The sequence below is a fragment of the Echiichthys vipera genome (genome assembly GCF_963691815.1).
Source record: "Echiichthys vipera genome assembly, chromosome: 12".
Classification (NCBI taxonomy): domain Eukaryota; kingdom Metazoa; phylum Chordata; class Actinopteri; order Perciformes; family Trachinidae; genus Echiichthys; species Echiichthys vipera.
The window spans coordinates 21550085-21571982 of record NC_139837.1 but is presented as its reverse complement, the minus strand read 5'-3'; the positions used below and the strand labels follow the sequence as shown (position 1 = coordinate 21571982).

General features: G+C 39.2%; 2 protein-coding genes across 5 annotated transcripts in view; both read right to left on the bottom strand.

Annotated features, from left to right (window-relative positions):
* dctn1b (dynactin 1b) overlaps positions 1 to 20361 on the bottom strand; it is a 45884-nt gene extending 25523 nt beyond the window's left edge. For 2 of the 4 annotated variants that reach the window (XM_083924014.1, XM_083924015.1), the window contains exons 1-5: positions 20292 to 20361; positions 9955 to 10206; positions 8097 to 8175; positions 4031 to 4062; positions 312 to 332 (exon numbers count right to left, since the gene is read on the bottom strand). In XM_083924014.1, coding sequence (XP_083780140.1) covers positions 312 to 332; positions 4031 to 4062; positions 8097 to 8175; positions 9955 to 10182 — 360 coding nt within the window. In that variant the 5' untranslated portion in view covers positions 10183 to 10206; positions 20292 to 20361. The remainder of the gene's footprint in view (positions 1 to 311; positions 333 to 4030; positions 4063 to 8096; positions 8176 to 9954; positions 10207 to 20291) is intronic. The other 2 variants (XM_083924016.1, XM_083924017.1) reach the window with 1 other exon arrangement.
* A 1424-nt stretch (positions 20362 to 21785) lies between these two features.
* The window catches only part of LOC310954521 (putative N-acetyltransferase CML1), a 2555-nt gene continuing 2442 nt past the window's right edge, over positions 21786 to 21898 (bottom strand). The window contains exon 2 of the mRNA XM_083924018.1: positions 21786 to 21898. This exon is cut by the window's right edge and continues 904 nt beyond it. The gene's annotated coding sequence lies outside the window, so the exon portion shown is untranslated.

Below are 21898 nucleotides of genomic sequence, written 5' to 3'. Positions count from 1 at the left end.
ACAAACACAGAGCTGAACCAAACACAGCAGAGAACGCGGCGAGGCGACACAGGCAAGGCGACAGGAAGTGGTGCCACCTCTCGCTCTTTTCACTCACTTCCATTCACTCCCACACGAATACAGAGCGGTTCGGTAACAAAGACCACGGATGGCGATGTGGTGAGCTGCGAGGGATCATGGAGTAAAAAATAAGAGGATGAGGCCCGGTCGCCATGCAGCAGCGAGGCCATTCAGAGCCACGGTCACCACGGTTACTACAGACATCAACCATAACATCACCACTGTACCGAGGTCACAGAAACATGCACCACCTTTTTGGGCTTCACTCCTCGCTGCGTGGTCGAAGGAAAGAAGGGAAGAAAGTGAGGAGGGAGGGAAGGGCGGAGGTTAAAGGTCAAGAGTTTGTCACATGCTGGAGGGAGGTGGGGGGGGGGGGGGGGGGGCTGTGAGGCATCGCTCTTTGGCGGCGGATCAAACACCTCGTTCAAAAACACATTCTTCACATGTTCAGTACACTTTCACACATTTCTTCAGTCACAAGTGCACATTAAAAAAAGTGTCAAACACGACTGATGTGTCGTTAAAATGTGTCTCTTTTTCCTCCTCCAAATTTTTTTTTCAATTAGTTTTTCATACAGTGACATTTTTTGTGTTTTTTTTCACAGGATAAACTAATAAAACTATGAACCAAGAGCTCTTATTAAGCGCCTCTGCAAAACACGGCTGATTACTTTCTCGATCCATCGATTCATTTTTTGGTCAATACGATGAAAATGGTGAGAAAATGTTGATCAAAGCCCAAGTGGACGTTCTTAAATGTCTCGCTTTGTCCACGACTCACATCCATTCAGTTTACTGTCATAGAGAAGGAAAGAATACAGATAATAGTCACATTTAAGAAGCTGAAATCAGAGATCTCAAAATATGGCTCAAACCAATGAATCACTTATCAAAACAGTTGGGGATTAATTCAATAGTTGCTAACTAATCGATTAATTGATTAGTCTTTGCAGCTCTCTTGCAAAATAACAAATTAGATGAGGAGAGAATATAATGAAGGTGTTTCTATTCTGTAAGTGTCCATATAAATATTTACTGTTATTTATAATTTCTTGTCCTTTTGACCAGGTCTCTCTCTCCGTCTATTTTTCTCTTCATTATTGAGACTCAATGAGACAATGTTAAATCATTGAAAGTGTTAGTTATAATATTACGAACACACAACATTTAATCCTGAATCCGATAAAACCTGGACCGACTTCAGGAGAGCAGAATTAACGTTATTTGACTGAAGTTTGAGAGAGCAATGAACATAACGTTCAAAATGACAGTATATTAAAGGGTATTGGGCTGAGGGGAACTGAAGCCTGGATGTTGAAATCCACATTTTTTTAATTTTCTGACATAAAAATTAGGTCAGAAAAACTGAAAGTTCAGAAAATGTTAATCTATAGTGTTTGGACTAGAAAATGAACGGTTGTCTGTTGTTAAATCAGCTCCTTAAGTGAAGACAATTATTTATTATTATTATTTTTTCATAAACCTTAACACGTCTTCCTGCAGACTAGTGGAAAGAAAACATCCAAAACACACATTTAGGTGTTTATTTTACTTCACTTTATCGAGTTGCATTTGTAGATTCCTCTTAAATTCACCAAAAGTCAGCATTAGATAATGACTTCCCTTTTTTTACATCTTTATACATAAACGGAACATTTCAGAAAACTTGAAATACAAAAATTGTCTTAATGAAAATAATCGACTGGGGAAGTTTCATGTTGACATCTGTCAGTTAAAAACTTGTCTCCCCTTAAATCCAAACTTCACTCTTGGTCCTCTATCCTTCAAAATCCACTTTGCTGCACATGCGGTGCCGATGATTATTATAATTAAACAAATTGAGCCTAAAAATGGAGCAGTTTAGGGTTGAATTAAACTGATGGTCAGGATACTTCTGGTCTCAGAAGAAGAAGTAGAGATATTATTATCTCCTGAGAAAAATCACAGCTGCTGTGACTCAGCACCAAGTCTCTGTGAAATTAAAGTGTAATTCCTGCGCAAAATCCTCCCAGGGTCTATTTGGCACTAACATACATCATACATCATTAAATACAACTATTAGCAGAGAAATCCCAAAGAGTCACTAACAGCCGACGTGGCTAACAATGATTACCTCGGGCAGTACGGTGAAGGTATTAAAACAGCTTTTGTTTTTTTAAATGCTGTTTGTTTTATTACTTAATCTTTAATTTGTTTGTAGTATCTTCATTACAAACTGAAGGCAGTGGAGAAACAGAAACAAAGGTGGAAAGACAATGCTGTTATTTTAAATAACATCTTCATATCCACGCTATAAAAACATGTGCTCTTTTTTTTTTTTCCATTGCTTTTTGCAGACCAGAGCCAAGAAACGGGTAGATAAAATGTCTTCTTTATCCACTAATACTGCTCAAGCTAAAAGCAAACCTCTGCAGCAGCATGAGAAGAGTCCCTACACATGAAACACAGCACCAATGGGCTCCTTCCTTTTGGATTGACTTTGATAATCCACTTGAATGGACTTTACTATGAGAGGAGCTGGTACAGGGGCCATTAGGTAAGTCTTTAAAACACTCTTTTAATAAACTCTGGGTTCACTAATGATGTTGTTGGTGCTTTGTTTTCTGTGTAGGGACTCTTCTCATGCTGCTGCAGAGGTTTGCTGTTATTTTCAGCAGTATTAGTGGTTAAAAAAGACGTTTTAATGCCTTCACCGTACTGCCCCGAGCTAATCAGTGTTAGCCACGTCAGCCTGTTAGCAACTCTCCCTGATTTTTGCATTAATAGATATTACACAAAAAAAATGTCTCGATGGCTTATTTGATGATATGCTGAAAAAGACCTTGGGATGATTTTACGCCGCGATTACACTTTAATCTTAAAATAAATAACCAAAGTTATATTGGTGAAACTGGATTTTAGCATCTAAGACTTCTTTAGGAAAACTGTGTCATCTCTTCCGTACATTGTGGCAGTGACTACTTGTGAGGCTGTTCATCTAATTTCCTATTTCAATGATGAATATACTGCAAACTGATATGTAGAGGAATCATCTGAATCTCTGGAAAATAAAAACTAAAATGAATGAAAACACTTTGAATTTAGCTTTGAGTGAAATGATTAAGAGTTGTGATGGTCAAACATCATTGTACTTCCTGTGAACAAATTTAATTCTAGATAATTCTATTTAATAACAGAGAGATGATAAATAGATTATTAATAAAGACTTCATACATCCTTTCAGTTTCAAAGGTTTAGTACTTGTGTCACATAATACATAATCTGTTGATGTACAACAATAAACAGTGAGTGTATTTAAAGGTAAACATCTCCCTCTGCTGGTCAGACATGAAAACACAGTTTGTTTTACTGGTAATCTCCTGATTTCTGGGATGATTTAAGATTATTTAAAGGACAATTTCACTTGAAAGAAAATACAGGTTTGAAATCTGGATTGTAATTATAAAGCCAGATTCTTCCAGAACGTTCATGGGCATGTATAAAGTTACGTGTTTTAATCTAGTAAATTACTACTTCTAAACTGCAGATTGTCGATGTTTCCTTACATCAGTGTCCCAGAGACTCTTTTAGACCGAATTATAACATGCTACTGAGCAAAATAAATACAGTTAATAATAAAAACACAAAAAATAATAAAATAAAATAAATGTCATTGTGCTCAGTGGAGAACTGCCAAGCATCTCCAACATAGTTACACCAAACACAAGCTTTATCAATCTTTTGATAAAGGCTGAAAAGGCTTGTGTGTGTGTGTGTGTGTGTGTGTGTGTGTGTGTGTGTGTGTGTGTGTGTGTGTGTGTGTGTGTGTGTGTGTGTGTGTGTGTGTGTGTGTGTGTGTGTGTGTGTGTGTGTGTGCGTGTGCGTGTGCGTGTGCGTGTGCGTGTGTGTGTGTGTGTGTGTGTGTTTATGACTGATATCTGCTCCTGATTCCCTGCAGGGGAACTCTGTGTCACAGCGTTATCTGACTCACCAGTCTAGTGGACTTGGGCGTTTCCAGGATCTCTGAGGAGATAAAAAGAGAAACAAAGAAAGTGAGAGACTTAGTTTCATATTATCATCAGTGTTTATCATCTTTTACGAGGTATAAAGTCCCACAAAGATCCTGTTGTTAACAGATTAAGGTCAACGTGATTTATTGTCTTTTCAGCAGATGGTCAACAGCGATACGAGACACAGTCAGCTGCTAATTGTGCTGATTTTCTTCTTAACATTGTTTTGTATTAAGTGCACGCCTTTTACACGTCCTGCTTGGCATGAAACTACTTTACTCTTTTAAACATTTTATCCTGTTCAGTTGTTCATGTTTTGTTTTAAATGTATGTGTTTTTAAGTTTCTATTTGCTAATTTGACAACCAGGACAAAGGGACGACAGCAGTGTTGATTAATGTGCAGCAGCCCTGATAAATACATGGATGATAAAGAATCATTTTGGGGGGAAGGGTTTGGTCTTTTATTCCCTACCCTTCATTTGTCTTTGTTGGTTGGATTATATTAGATTATTATTTCACTAATTTCTGCACTATTTATCTGTTTTTATTGTAAAACTCAGGCCTGCAACAGGAATGATGATGATGATGAAAATTATGTCATTATTGACTGAATTTGTTTTATTTCGAACATGTAAAAAAAGATGGAAAATTGTCACACAGAAAATAACCATGTTACACTAAATAGAAAGCATAATTAGAAAGATGAATGACAAACATTTGCTGGATAGAATAACGTGCTGGAAAAGGAGTGGGAAGAAGTTTAAATTGATCTAATCCCATCAACTCCTTTTAATTAATCTTATGTTATTATTTACAGTATTTAAACAAAAAAAAAAAAAAAAAAAAAAAATATATATATATATATATATATATATATATATATATATATATATATTATTTCGTATCCAGATATATAATTTTCTACAAATAAAATGTATTACTTATATGTTCATATCAAATATATACTATAATATCTCGCACTTTTGTCAATAAATAAATCAATAATGTAAGCATTTGTGAATATATATATATATATATATATATATATATATATATATATATATATATATATATAATCTCACTATTGTTATATTTTAGTATCAAAACTATAATATATATATATATATATATATATATATATATATATATATATATATATATATAAACTATACATAAAACTATATATAACTATTTAATTCAGAAAGTCCTCAAAAAATAAATTAAAAAAACAGATACAAAAAAAGCATAAATAACAAAGTAAATGAATAAACAACTAACGCCCAATGAAACCAAGCACCATCATCCCTATACCATTTCCTTTAACCTCTTTTTGCTTGAGCTCTTCTTTCAACCGATTCCATAATTTTACTCCACAGACAGAATGTGGAAGGTGATGATGATGATGTTAGGATAATAATGGGGAGATTGTTTTGTAATTTGGTATTAAATGTATTTCTTTTAACTTTGTCCTGTGGCCATTGTTGAAAGTGAATGATATCTGACAAATGTTCCCAAAACAGCCTAAATACATGATTGAATATTTGATTTGCAGAATCATTTTGTCCAAAAAGACAAAACACCAAATGGCTCCCGTTTCCTCTGACGTGGATAAAAAGCAGGTGTTTGCTCTCAGGAGGCGGCCAGATGGCGCACTGTTGTTAAACCCGCAGTTTAGTTTGACATTTACAGAAAATCAGCAGGGCACACAGAGGGACTGAAACCCACAACCTTGTGCAGCGTTGGTGTCACGCTCTCCGCTTGACTCATGACCAAAATGAAACAAGAACCTGTAACGAGATATTGACTGAAGCACATTTATATTTTAGGCTTTTAGCAGAAACTCTAAACCACTGTGAGGGTCAGTGGGTGAGCAGCTGGGGTTACACTGCCTTGCTCAAGGGCACTTACTGTATACACTGATACACAAATGTGACTGATGTAGTGATAAGTCCCATCTCATAAAGAAATGACCTGCAAACATGTTTCCTTCAAAGGACCAGCGTTAGCACAACGTGCAGAACATTAAGGCTCATTTATGCTCGGACACGGGAACGCATGGAGCCCTCTGTCGGTGGGCTGCATCAATTAGTCCAAATTTTGGCCCCTTTTCTGAAAGTTTAAAAAACACATAAAAACAAGTGGCACCACGTGAAATCCTGAGGGCAGTGTAACCAACCGTTCAAGCGAGACACGACTATAATAAATGTTAAAGATCTTCTCCAAACATGGTTGGATTGATAAAAAATACTCTTGACACTTTACTAAATACTTTGTGTCTGACATGGTCTTTCCATTAAAACAGTTTGATTGTCTTGTTAAAGTCATTAAAACTACATTTTCTCCCTCATTAAAAATACAAAATCTAAATCTTGTTAATTTCAGAAGTTGAAGTGTTGAGAGAAAGATGTTTCAAACTTCACTAACAGTGTATGCACACTGTTTGGACATCACACTTGGGGAAGTAAGTAGAACTAAGTAAGTTGAACACTGGATATCAGGATCGTCTTCCTATACCATTTGTATTCTAAACTCTGCACAAAAACATGATGTTACTTCACCGGGCACAGGGACAAACAGTCACCACAGAACAGCTGGGAGGAGACTGTATGGGAATAAAAGACAATGACGGCTGCTAAAGAGATTAGCGTAGATGCAGCGTAGATGAGTATTTCTTCATTTAAAGAAGAGCAAAGAACGTCGGTGAAAGCTTTTCTTGATGTAAAAGTTGTTTTCCCTCCTGACTGACTGTGGCAGGAGTTTGATAGACAGATGGTTCGTCCAATCACCTGCCAGGCATGTTCTGAAAGTGCCTGCCCTTTTGCTTAACATCAATGCCAACATAACGGACCCATGGAGGGATATACGGGCAGAGATGGTTACATCGTTTGAATTGGACGTTTGTATTTTCATAGGTAGAGAGCACCCACAGCGCAATGTGACGTCGGAGTGACGTATTCTCTATGTCCTTTTTGAACGTCCAAGTTCAGTCCACTAAAGGTCTTGTTTTAACGGCAGGCGACGTCTTTTTTCGACGTATACCAAACGTCCTATATTGACGTCCGTTGGACCTCTGTGTAAGGGATATTGGTAGTCCAAATGTGATATTTTTGGACTAAATTTAATTAAAGTATAGACAAATTTTATAATACTTCTATAATAATAATAATAACATGGCACTTTTCTAGGGTCACAGACCTTATGGCCGCCATTCAGCACCTACGGCCCCTTTAACCACCACCTCAAACTTACAGCATTCAGACGAGGCAAGGTGGCCGTATGATCATGACACAGGGATCGAACTGCCGTCTGGACATTGGCCAACCCGCTCTACCACCTGAGCCACAGCTCAGCAACAGCAGCTATTGCAACAGGTTGTTTGCTGCTAGCAGAGGTGCTAACATTAGCGTGTTGCTCCTGACCTTTATTTTCTGGCTCGGAGAGTTCAGTCATAATAAGGTGGATAGGCTGCCATGAAATCGTTTTCCACACATTTCCAAATAAAAAAACAGATAAATGCAAAAATACATATATACATAAATAGAATACTAGATTATTCAAAACACACCAGTTAAAGAAAGACTGGAAAATGTCAAATAACAAAAAACACATCATGTACATTTCCTGCACCTGTCATTGACGTCCAAAAAAATTTCCCAGTTCAAAGGTCAAATAATGCAGAAGACAAAGACAGACCAGGAGGTAAGATTCAGACAGTGTTTTGCATCCCCATCTATATCCTGAAAAGCCTGGATTCAAGAGCTCAAGTCCGCTGGACCAAAGTGCACCGTTGTCCCTGCATCATCTGTTTTTATTAATGTCAAAATAAGGTGGTTTGTTTACCTGTATGCTCTCACATCGCAGACCTTTGCTTTCAAATATCACTGAATGATTAATGTTCTGAGCATGCACGTCTCTTAGAAGACTGCCAGTTTAGAAAGGCCAGGACATGATTGCATTGTTTTTTCAGATGTCAGAAAAAGCTACAGAACACTGAAAACCACTGTCGAAGGACAAAACTGTAATAATCTGGACGTGTGTGTCCTTACCTCGTTTGGGAACCTTGCCAGTGCTCGGCTCAGGCGTCTCTGGAGACGTTGTGTCGGCGCCATCATCAACCAGCTGGATCTGAGACAGACAGAAAGAAAGGCATTAAAAAGACTTTTAGTGCCAACAATCAGAGCTGGCAAGAGAGGGACAAATGTTAAAGGAGAGCCACACAAACAAAATTCAAATGTAGCTCTCGCCGAGTGAGTTGTCATTTTTCCATCTCCATAACAACTCGGAGACAGTCAGGGTCAGACAGTCGTTTAAGCCGAGCAGGGGACAAAATGAAGAGGATTAGTAACACAACACCTAATCGATACTGAAGCTGACCTGTGTGTGTGTGTGTGTCTGTGTGTGTGTGTGTGTGTACCTGAACAGCAGGTGACATTTACTCGCCGTGCTCACTCGACAAATGTCGGCCAAGAATCCCTCGAACTCTTAAGTGTGAGTGATTTAACAGGCCTGATGTACGAGCCATGTACAGGTGGAAAAAAGCCATTCAGAATGATTCATTCTGTTCTATTCTGCCAATTTACTGAGACGTTTGAGTGTTTTGGCTCGACAACAGCTGCCTCAGGGTCTTTATCTGGTCTCCATGCAGGTAAAAATCCTCTGCTGCACTTGAAACCATGTTACATCACCTGTAATGAAATAATATTTTCTTGTGTTTCTCCGTGAAATTTCAGATTTCCTTGACAGCCTCTCATTCTACTCACGAAAGGTTTTTTTGCATTTCACTTTATTCTTTTTATAGTCACAGTACTGTGATGACACAGAAATTACAGCTGTATACATGTTTTCACGGTAAACCCTGACATTACTGCCAATGGTTTCACATTATTCCACTGTGTGACAGGTGGCAGTGATGTGCCAAGAAATACTCCACTGTACCAGTAAAGACACAAGAAGAAGGAGAGACTGTTTGATGAAAACAAAACAGGATTTTAAATTCTTTACAAAAAAGGTCACTTCTTTTCTTTATGAGGAAAGAAATCTAAAGAAAGGAGACTTTGACGATACACATAATGCGTGCTAAATGTTAGAGACTTTAACTCTTCTCTCTGTTCTCTATGAATGTGTGTTTACTGTTTTTAAATGCACCAAAATGAGAAAGTTCTAGGAGTTTGTTAAAAACCCATGAAATTAAAGCAGTGACGAAAAACAACTCATTTTCATTTTGTGCCGTTGGGATGTACTTGACTGTTCCCTCTGGGCCGCCATAATAATCTCTGCTCACTGAAACACACAGAGGCACTTTGCAACGCTGGCAGACAACAGAGGAGATATCAACCCCCACACAAAACCACTGCATCAAAGAAAAAGAAAAAGAAAGTCTCAAATATCCCACAAAGTCAGAAACTAAACCAAAGATGGATGGAGGATGCACTGGTATGAGGGTGGAGACGATGGCATCATCCTCTGCTTTGGTTGGCAAGATTCCTTTTCCAAGGTCAAATTCAAGCACTTTTCAAGCACTTTCAAGGTCCATTTTCAAGCTTTTGCTGCGACTAACAGCGGTGGTAAATTCCACATTTCTACAAACACGTAGCCTACAAGTTGAAAATTATTATTTCACTTTTTTAATCATATTAAAAGAGATGGTATAATGTTATACACGACAAAAAATTTGCGTCATAGTACCACAATGATAAGTAATTGAAAATGTTTAAATTTATATTCTATAACCGTTATAACTTCAAGGGTTTTCAAGTACTTTATCCAAAATACAAGCACTTTTCAAACCTTGAAAACATTAAAATACAAGCATTAACAAGGATTTCATGCACCTGTACGAACCCTGGGTTGGACATCAAGCATTTATTAGTAAATTACTCTTGAGTTAAATATTTCTGTCGTTACCTGCGACTGTCTCACAAAAATCCCACGATTCTCCTCGCAGGTGAAGTAGCGTTTTCCCTGCACGGTGCCGTCGTTCTTGCCCTTGGCCTCGTCCAGGATGACTCCCACCCATTTTCCGGAGGCGAAGAGCGTGTTGCCGATGTAGGCCACAGTGCCGTGCTGCCCCTTCCCGATCACCTCCACCAGGGAGCCCACTTTGACGGGCCGCCCGCCCCCGTCCGAGCTCATCCTGCTGCTGCCGCTGCTGGTGGTCTGGGTGGGACAAAAAAAAAAACACTTTGTTAAAACAGGAAGTCGTGTTCATCAGTGTAGGTCTAAACAGTTGTATAATATCTTCTGTGGCTCTGAGGAAAAACCCCGGAAGATGATTAGTTTGAAAGACAGACAGGTAATGGGAAACAGTATCAACTTGCATTATGGGTAGTTTAGGATCTTAGGATCCAGTGTTTTTAAAGACGAATACTTGGGATTAAAGTGACCTGACCCAGACTTTCTGGAAGTTCAATACTAAAGTAAATGGCTGTAACGACTGAATGAGGGCTATGGGCCCTATGGTATACTGTACATTTAAACAGCTTAAAAAACATTGTTGGTGTTCTTTTCCTATGTCACGCTGTGATCATCACAACTCTACATTAGACACCTTCTGAAATGATAAATAAGAAAATGAACTTCGCACAAAAGGAAAAGTTTTCATGAGTTGGCTACAGGTCGCTACATAAAGCAGCAATCTCCGAACGAGAGTTCCAAGATGGATATGCTGAGCAAATGCGTATCAGTCCTTCCGGCGAAGTCAGGTTATGTTTTTGGTGGCCCAAATGTAAACTTATGTGAAAACAATACAGAAAAGCTAATTTAACGCAACCTAACACAACCGTAATAACTAATGACGGATGTGAATTGAAAACTCAGAGGAGGGTTTGGCTAAAGCAAACTCATTATCAACTATCACTACGCAGTATTTTCATCGCCCATGTAAGTCACTGGTAGACAAAATGAATGAACTTCGGCTGCAGATAACCACTCATTTTATGGACTGAAACATTTTCTGGTTCCAATCTCAAGAAAACTTGGTAGACACAGGGACACTAACTGCGGATATTTGGAGGGTATTTTCTCAATGCCACACCAGGCCTAATGTCAAACCCTGACACCACTTTAAATCTTATATTTATGAGAGACTCAATCAACAGTTTCTTGAAAATGTGTCCAGTGTTTCCCCCCAGGTTTACAGCGTGGGGGAAAATCATCTTCTCAAACAAAATAATAAAGGATCTCTGATAAGTTTCAGTTTCGTTTTTCCCCGTGTGGTACCTCCCCCAAACAATTTAACAAACAATCTTTGTCTCCAACGCTGTCGTGTTTTCTAAGAATTGTAAACACGCAACCATGTAGAGACAGAATTAACACGCTGTCGTGTAAATAAGATAAATAACAGGCAAAATAATGGTATAATTGTATAATAATGGTAGGGGACACACTGTAGTCAATGAAAAAAGCATTAAAAAAATACTCCAAATGAGTCCCAATGAACAACCAGCACTGTTGAAACTTCAGGGGGAAGAGAGTGAAGGATCACATCTAGAGATGCACCCGTCCAGTTTTTTCTGATCCAATCAGATACAGATACCTGGGCTGTATACTAATACTGATCCGATCCTACTGTTGAATGAATGAACCGTATACTTTGCCATGTGAGTGAAAGCATCAGGCTTGGCATAAACATTTAGCCTTGTTTAAAAAAAAAAGGTAACAAATTAACACAGATTTAATTGTACTCTATATTATTTATTAACAAATAACAAAGTGTACATTAACAGCAAAAATAAATATATAACACTTCCATGTAAATTGCACTGCAAACAGATATTTTGAAATGTAATATAAAATATAGCAGCTGCTCGAAACCCAACAAACAATGACTTAATTAACTTTCTATGTATGATATTAATATAAAAGAAATGACCAGATCAGAATGCTTGATTTGCCTCGTTCATCCAATATTGTATCCAGCTTATTAGTCAATATCGGAGCCCATATCCGATCCAGGTATCGGATCGGTGCATCTCTAACCACATCTGGCAAACCTCCAGGCAAACAGTGGGGACACCAGTGACATGGAAAGCAATAGGAAAGTCCACTAGGGGCAGGTCTTATAATATATTCATTTCTCATTGACCCCCATCCTTGGATGGAGCATCAAAACATGTTTATCTGCATGACTGTATCGAAGAGGAAGCTATATACAATCATTACAGTGCAAAGCATCAAAAACTGTAGTATATTTGTATTAAAATGGTCTTTTACAGGTCCATGTCAGCACTACAGGAGCAAAGAAAAAGTAGTTTCTAACCCACTGAGCTGTGCCGGAGAGCACGGGCCTCGTCCTGCACTCTCGAAATGTCAACGCATGCTTAGAAACAGCAGCACTCTTGTTTTTCTTTCTCTCTTTTGAGCTAATTCCATGGCAACGATCAACTGAGATTTCATAAAGCAGTTGAAGGTCTGATGTGTGGAGAACAAATCGCCAAACGTTTCAACACGGGGCTGCAATAATTTGTAATTAAATAATCCTGCACAGAACCCAATTTACAGTGTGATGTCCTAGAAGTGATGGTGACTCAGCAGAACAGAGAGGAGCAGATATTATTACTTTGTTAGAGAAGAAAAGGCTCCGGCTCTCCTTCAGCTCACTGTAAACACACACCGTTTCTGTGCTGCTGTTTGACTTCAAGGTGAAACAAACAGCGGGACGTCCAAAAAAAACACACAAAATATTGAATATTATAATCTGCCTCATCCACTAAAGGTTTCTTTGGTCGTGTTAAGGGCCGAGAAGCGACTGTTCAATGTAAACAGCATGGCGGCTTCCACGGATGAGATAAGAGCAGCTATCGAGCAAGTTTTATCAGAATTAGAGAGTATTCCTGCTCTGAGAGAAGAGCAAAAAACGGCACTGGAGGCTTTTCTAGGAGGAAGCGATGCTTTTGCTCTTCTCTCGACTAGTCTTAACAAGAGTTTGAAGGAAACGGGAAAGGTGAAGAAAATATCCTTTACCGCAGTTTGTTTACTTTCTGAGCTTTGCCTTGACATCTGTTAGTACGTCATACGCTTCATTGATCTAATTGGTTAAATTGGCCTGTCTATCATCAACATAGGTGGTGATAGACAGATGGTTTATCCAATCAGCAACCAGTATTTTCGCCCCTTCCCAAAAAATCTCCAAACTAGAGTTCCCAGATGGATATGCTGAGCAAATGCGAATCATGCGAATCAGTCCTTCCGGCAGAGTCAGGTTATGTTTTTCGGTGGCCCAAATGTAAAATTATGTAAAAACAATAAAGAAAAGGCAACTTAACACAACCTTAATAACTAATGATTTATGTGAATTGAAAACTCAGAGGAGGGCTTGGCTAAAGCAAACTCATTATCAACCATCACTACGCAGTATTTTCATCGCCAATGTGCGTCACTGGCGAACAAAATGAACTCATATTATGGACTGCAACATCACGATTTCAACAGAAAACATGGTGACAACATCAGTGTTCTTGATAGCGCCAACATTCAACGCTACATTCTCCGGTCCCAATCTCAAGAGAGACCTCATAAAACTTGGTAGCCACAGGGGCTCTTACTGCAGATATTTGGAGGGTATTTTCTCAATGCCACACACCTAACGTCGAACCATGACATCACTTTAAATTTTATATTTGCGAGAGACTCACATGTCCTCCTCTGGGCAAACAGTGGAGACACCAGTGACATGGAAAGCAATACGAAAGGAGGAGAGCAAAACAAACATGGAAATGTAATATCTGTTTTAACCAACAGGCCTTAACGGTCAGCTGCCCACACTGCACAAGGTGAATTAAATCTAAGCACAGGTTGGAATGTGGTCATATAAAGAGTGTTTTGTTTCAGTGTTCCTTAAAAAATAAGCCACTTCTTAAGAGGCATTTTGAACGATTTACATTTCTCAACCACAGATGCTTAAGGATGGATTTACAGAAAATAGCCACAGACACAATATAGGAAGGTGAATACTTATTTTATATATCTATAATTATGTATTTATATTTTATATATTCTCAGCTTTGATATTAGTGCAAACTATTTGATTCTTGTTAGGTTAATTGATGACTCTAAATTGCTCGCATGTGTGAATGGTGGTCTGTCTCTGTTCGTCTCTATGTGCCCTGTGATAGACTGGTGTCCTGTCCAGGGTGGACCCCGCCTCACACCCGATGTCAGCTGGGATCGGCTCCAGCCCCCCGCGACCCTGACAGGGACAAGCGGTTGAAGATGAATGAATGAATGATTGATTCTTTGCTCAGATGTTACTACGGTACCAGTATCTCTCTTTCCTTTTACTGTTTTTTATTATTGTCTTACCAGTAACCCGATCTTAAATATATCCAAACACCAGCAGCCTAAAATATGATCAAGAAAAGAAGAAATGGTGGGAACTTCTTCTGGTAACTTCTTCTTCACTTTCTTAAAGCGGAAAATTATTGAATAATTAGAAATAACATCCCCGTAAAGATATTCAGCTATGCAGAAGCAGTTATACAAACCTTGAATTGCCATGATTGCTTCAAGTCAAATTACCCTAGCTTATGATTCATCTAAATGAAAAGAGACACTGGAACTGGTTATGTGCAGTAAATGCATCCTTGAGTCTTTGTCTTGCTTTCCACGTCACAGTCAAATGTCTTTTATTAAAGCTGTAACATCTGCTCCAGTCATTTCATATTCATAACAGAGGCTGGGAAGACTGCACAACTCACTGGAGTCAAACTTCCATTGGGGTTTTATAATTCATAACTTCTTACTTAATTCATACATGAGCCGCCTTGCTTCAGTTAACAGTCTGTAATGAAGACTTCAGTGTTGTTCAGCCATCACTCTGACCTGTTTGCCACGTGCTGGAGGCAGAAACGACAGGAGGAGGGCTCGCTCAATTATTTAGTGCCACTCTACTCTTAAAACATGCAAGCTCACACACCGACTTAATGCTAAAAGAAGATAAAAACAGTGATACAGTCTCATTTGCTGCACTGTAACATTTATTATGCTCTGAAGAAAGCGTGAGTATTGCTCTGTTTCCTCAAAAAAGTAAGCAGCCGAAATGCTGTCATGTACACATCAGCATGTTACGCAGGCTCAATAATAAGGTATACAATCTAAGGACTATTCTTGATACAGAAAAGTGTTTTTCTGTGATCTTGAGGAAAGAAAAGAGTAGCTGGAAGGTACAGTATGAGCACTGATGTCATCCCTCCTGGTGACAGGAAAGCTGTCTGACTCAGCGCCGGATGACAAACAGGAAGTCTTCTGGGTCTCATGGATTGTGTGTCCACTCCAGCGTATAATGATAACAAAACGCTTTGTGGTCCTGGTACCTGCCCTGTCACCCATCACCTTCTTTACTTTACAGAGCCAAGTCGTCACAGAAGTCTGAACCACAGCAGCAACGTTGGACCCGGAGGGGCATCTCAGCCAAACAAAGAGGCGACAATTCAGACGGAGGAATGCACGATGAAATGGATTAGAAACCCTTCTATTCAAAGTAGAAATCGACAGAGGGGATGACAGAGTGAAACAAATTGAACAGACGTAACAGAAAGAATGGCGCACCGATTTGGACTAACTTAAACACCACAGTCCGGCCCATTCATTCACCTTACTGGGATGTATAAACACCTTGTACACACTCACCCGCGTGTACGTGCTTCTCCTAGTCTGTGACATGTTTCCTGGTCGCCCCCAAAACCGCCTGTCTCGACTGAAAGAGTGTTATCGGGGGGAGAGCGTCGGCCAGACAGAAGGGGGTCTAGGAGAGGTGTGGAGGGGGGTTCGGTGATGCTGCTGGAGCGTCTTTCTTTTTACAGAATCACACCATCCCTCTCCTGATCCTCACAGCACAGTCTGAGCTCTCCAAACTCCCCGTCCCGCCTCTCTTTCTGCTGCTGCCAGAAGAAAGCCGGCAAAAGTTTCCGAGGGGCAGACGGTGGACAATCCACCCCTCCGATGAATGGACCAGAGGAAAACAGCACATCAAAAGAAGGAGGAAAAAACATCCAGGCTCAGTCTGCTGTAAGTGCATCAGCTGAGCGGCAGCACTGCGCTGCGCTAGTGTCTGTGCTGGTTTCTGCAGGAGGGAGGGTGATTTAGGCCCAGACTGAGGTGCTGGGTCCTAATGCCTGCAAAAACACCTCTTAGAAGCTTCTCAAAATAAACTTGACAGTCATTATTCCCATCCATGTCTTCCTAATTTGGCATGATGCATAGGTTTGCGGTTGTTTAGGAGTACTTTGGGAATAGTATCGGTGCCGATAAGACTAATGATTAAAACACAAAACCTTATAATTACATACATAATAAATCAGCCAACAAAAAGAACTCCTTTAAGACCATCAATGCAGCAAAGAAATATGGGTGAAGAACCAAGATGTATGTATGTCAAATCACTGTCAGATTTCTTCAAAAAGCCTTTCATTTTCTCTCTTCTGCTCAAAGTGTGAGCAGTGGGAGGATAAATTAACAATGTAAGCATTTTCCAACTAGGGGGGAGGTGAACCAGTTCACCTCAATCTGATGCCCCCTCATTGTGTTTGAACACAAAAGAGCCAGGTGATGCTCTGTAATGCAGCACACTGTAAGCAAAATCCAGCAGATTGCATTAGGGCCTCGCCTGATACTGTGCCCGCCACAGAGAGAGGGATTAGCTCTCCTTTATCAGCTTTTATCAGCTAACTGCATGGCTGGGGCTCTTTTCTCTATTTCTGTGTTGTCATCTTTTTGCAATGGGAGCAAACGCTGCAGGGTTTCTGTGTAAAAGCTTTCAGCTTAGAGGCCGATGAGACATGTTGTGAGAATATGCATTTCATCAACACAACAACAGAGACTCAGCCTTCAGGAGGGGGAGATATTTCTTCTACTGAATAATAATGCATCGCTCATAAAGCTCCAGCATCCAAACATGGACCAGGACAACAAACTGTACCGACTGTAGGCTAAGTATTATCTGGATGTGAAGTTGTGACGTGGAGCCCAGATCCGAGTAAAAAAACAACACCGAAATCGTTATTTTACCGCTTTCCCTTTCCATGAAAAGGTGTCTCAGTGAAGAAAGAAGTAATCATAATTGTTCACAGGATTGGCCATTGTGTGTTTTGTTCGACAGAGCGCTTGGACTGGGAAATCATATTTTAAAAAGGCTGTCACGTCAAACTTAACAGCCCTGTAGTGGTCAACCACTAAGAGCTTTCCTTTTTTTGCTGATGTTTCGAGAGCCGGGTGGCCAATACCCAATATGTAATGCTGATATCATGGTTTTGTATTTGTTTTAAAATACAACAGTTTAATAATAACATAAAATAAAACACAAACTTGCTGAACATAAATTCCCATTTGTTTAACACTGTTATTGTCTGCATTGTCTGTGTTTAGTTGTAGGCTTTAACTCGCAGCATAGTTTTGAAAACACGACAAACGTTCACACTTGCTTACAGCCAAACCACAAATCTGATACTTGTCGGGAGTAGGAGTGGGATCTTTGGACGCCCATACAATAGTGTTTGAGCCCTGTAAGCTAGTTGAAGGCTTGTGTCTGCAGACATTTTTGTTAATCAGCCCACTGAGAGCAGGAATCGCACGATGCTGATCATCTCAAATGGCATTAATCGGCTTGGTTAGTCAGCCGACTTATTAATCGTCTGTCACTCCAGTATCATCATTTCAACTAAAGCAGGGAGAGTGTCAGAAACAAGGAGGGGCAAAGGGCATTTTAATCTGGGCTCATATCACATAAAAAACTTTATGGACTAATTATTATCCTTTTCAAAGTGCCCCCAAAATTGTGTAAATGCCCCAATTTTCTTTACAAAACGCATTTTTCCTCCTTCACTGAGCAGGGACCTACGTATTGAGGCAGTATATATGTTTGTGGCTTCAGATCCTCAATTAAATAAAGTCTATAAAAACATCTTAAATATTCAAAATTAAGCCTAAGATTTCTGTCGTAGGAGAGTTATACACAATTGAGGACATTCAGGGTGGGACACAAAATAAACCTCTGCAGTCTCTTTGCACCCGTTTATGCAAATGACGAAGGCAGGACCAAAAGAGAGGGTGTTGAGGATTTGTAGGAGGTAGAGGGGAGAGGGGGAGCCCTTATCCACAGCAAAGAAATATTATGGAGACAACCAGCAGACAGCCAAAAATCAAAGAACTCCCTCCTTACAGAAAATGAGGACAATAGGAGAGAAAGAGGCGTCACCAGCTCAGCCTGACGCCGTCTGCTGCTGCGAGCCTTTTTCAGACCACAAGAAGGAACAGAGGTGACACACAGGGATTTTAGGGGGAGCGTTACGACCACACTGCACCTCAGCCGGGCTGCAGGTTCGGTCATCCAGCAGGAACAAGTCGACGTCACTGAACAAGGTAATGATGAGTGTTTCTACGTCCTGGAAGCAGCCGTTGATTAAGACTATTTAGGGGAATTTAAGTTTGGCTTTTGTGAAAGAGATAGTGCCGACGTAGATAGTTGAATCAAGGGCAGCAATGCAAACTGTGTCAGGAGTCATCAACGTATCATCGTTATGTCACCAAGGTGAAAGATTCTGAGATACGTCACAAAGCAGAGAGTTTAATTTAGGGCTGCCTGATAAATGGTTTAAAGAACTGATTCGTTGTTTGACTCACTGACTAACTGATGGCCAATGTCATTAAAGGTCATTTAATCCATATTAAACAATATTAGTGATCCTCCACGACTTTTATAATCAGTGCTGCCCCATGATTGTAATGTATTAATGTTTAAATATAAGGTGCAAGGATGTCCGGTCTGTGATCATCAAATACGTTATTTTTTCTCTAAATCACAGCATATACTTCTTGACTATTTCTGCCTAAATGTTCCAATTATAATAGGACTGAACAAATATTTACATTATTTTCATTTAAAACTGATTCATTATTTGGTCTATAAATAGTGATATATCATTATTGATACTTAAGTAAATAAAACCAGAGAATTTGGGGCATTTTTCTTTAAAAATGGCATAACTGATGATCTAAGTTGTTATTACACCTAATTGATTAATTGACTAATTGTCCCAGATATACGCTGTGGTACAACCATACTTAAATGTATATGTAGTGATTTATCAATAAATTGGTGAGTCAATAGACAGAAAATGATTCTGCAACTATTTTAAGTCAAGAAATTGTCTTACAATCACTAAACATTTACTCAAATGTGAGGGTTTTCCGCGTTTAATCGGTTTATGTTACTGTAAATAAAATATATTTAGTTATTGAATTGTTTGTCAGACAAACAAACAAGCTAACGATACCACAACAACTTTTTTATTAGATTTACTTAAAGAAATAATGAGTAGATTAGTTGATAAAGAAAATGATATTTTGGGCTTCCTCCCCAGCACATGCATGCTAATTATACTCAGCCGGGTCTCAACACTGTACCGTGCATAAAGGGAAAGAATAGGTCATCCACATAAAACAAGAGCATGTTCATTACTATTTCAATCTAGTGCGTATTAAATTACCATTAAATTGCTCAACTTTAACTCCATAGTCAACAACATAAAAATATTAATAAAAACATCTATTATAAGAGCTAATTCTGTAATCTGGTGCCATCTAGTGAGTTCAAAGCCGAGAGATCACTGCTCCATAGAGATCCACTGCCTCATTGACCACTTTCATGTAATTTCAGTCATTTATTTTACATAATGAGCAAGGATTAATCCCCCCAAAAAGTAAAAATAATACTAACATCTGCCTGTTACATCTAGTGGGATTAATAATGAATCAGAGCATGGGTGTGGCTGCCACATGTGAAGCCTTACATGGCATTTGTCTCCCTACAGATTAACCAAATTGGATCAGAAATTAAGAAAAAAAGACTATCTGAATTTGAGATGAATATATCAGAACGAGAATAAAGCCTCATTATCCCAATTAGGGCTGGGTATCCCGGATCCACTCATCCTCAATATTCACCAACCAAACCTCATTAAATATGTGCATGATTCTCGACTCCCTTGGTTTCAATGGGCAGATAATGCATTTCTAAGGGCGGTGAATGGCGTAAAAATCACCTCTTTTTTGGCTGAGGTCTGGTGCTGTCAGCTGTCAGTTGGGACACTCCCTGTAGCCGTTAGCTTCGGTTGGCTCTCTCCATTTAAAACCCTTCTCATCGAGTTCAATTTAACTAGACACACACGTATACATCTCTAAAAGTGTCCGTATGAGCGTTTTTAATTTACCTACCATTGTCCAGGTGACATATGAGTGTTAAATCTTACCCGTTCGTGTCCTTTAAATCCGGGCCAACCGCTCAGCTCCGCTCCTGACAGCTACATCCATCCACGGAGGTCTGACCGGACTCGTCCGTCCTGAGGTGTCCGAGCTGCTGCCTGATCCGGCCCGCCTCACACACACAGAGGAGCCCGATGATGTTGGTAAGACTGATTCAGACTATAAATATGTAAAATATATTACCGCTGTCACTGGTAAGTATATTACAGCCGGTTTAACACAGCAAGACAATGTTTTTATTAGTGGGGAATTGAGTACATTTAAGGCCATTTTTGTTTCTACTTTCATGTAGTCAGGTACATTTATTTGGATATATTTTGGGTTTTTTTAAATCCTCCGAAAAATATTAAATTAAAGGGGTACGAAAACAGAGAATTGAGGAGAAATTTACAAGGAAAATACACACAAAAGAACACACCAAAGGAAAACAAAGAAAAGATCATTAGCACGTGTTTATTTTATACACGTTTGTGTTGGAGGTTTTAGCAAGTTTGACATATTTTTGTAATATATATCCTGTATCTTATTTAAGTATTTCAAGCCTGAGTGTGAACTGTGTTTCACTTTATCAACTGACTGTAAGACAATTGGCAATTAAGCCTAAACTTCATGTTCCCATAGTTACTAAATCTGTTATTAATAAGTCTGGACCAGTGTAGCACCCTGGGGCATTACCTCAGTACTGCCCTAAACCATCAACATCTGCTTCAGTTCTCTGCAGGATCTTCGCCTCATGGCCACAGCCTTCCTCTGGCTCTCATAAAGAAGAGACTGGTTCTTCCTGTTGGGCTGAACAGGTGCCGCACTCTCCTTTAGCCCTCCAGCAACATAAATGTCAGGAAGGAAAAGATGAAAAATGTGAAGCTGTAGGGCTCCGTTTCAGAGTGAACAACTGGAAAATAGCTCCCTGAGCAAATTCCTATTCCTGGTATGAACAAATCATTGAGATTGCTCTAGAGAGATATATATATATATAACACAGCTCACTAGCAGAAAAAGGAACTGAAGGGGTATATTTTAGATGAAAAGGTTGTGTGAATAACACTTGCTTATCAAATATTATGTCAGAGGGTAATACTGTTAAATACTGAAGTGCATAAAGTGTAACTTCTACAAAAACGTGTGCTCCCTCAGCTCATATGAATATAATATGCAGCATGTTATTTAAGTATTAATATCTAAAATAATACCGAAAATATAAAATAATTTCATGTCATGCTTTTGTTAAACTCACCTTATTGACCAAGTACAGTACTAGGGATGCACCAAAACAAAACAAAAAACAGTATTTAATGTGGATCTTTAATTTCATGATCCCCTTAACGAGATCCGTATCCCGGCCTGTTCTAATTCAGTGCATCCCTAACTACAAAATAAATTAAAAAAGAATGCTACAAAATCGTAGGAGCATGTTCAAATGTATGACTTTATTCTAAGTATCGTGTATAAAGGAAATCACTTACAAAATTCAGTTAGCTCAATCATCCCAAACCCTTTCACAGCAGGACCATGGACATAGCAGATATTACAATAAACTGTTGAAAAACAATAAATATCAATTTGGTGTGTGTATGTGTGCGTGTGCGTGTGCGTG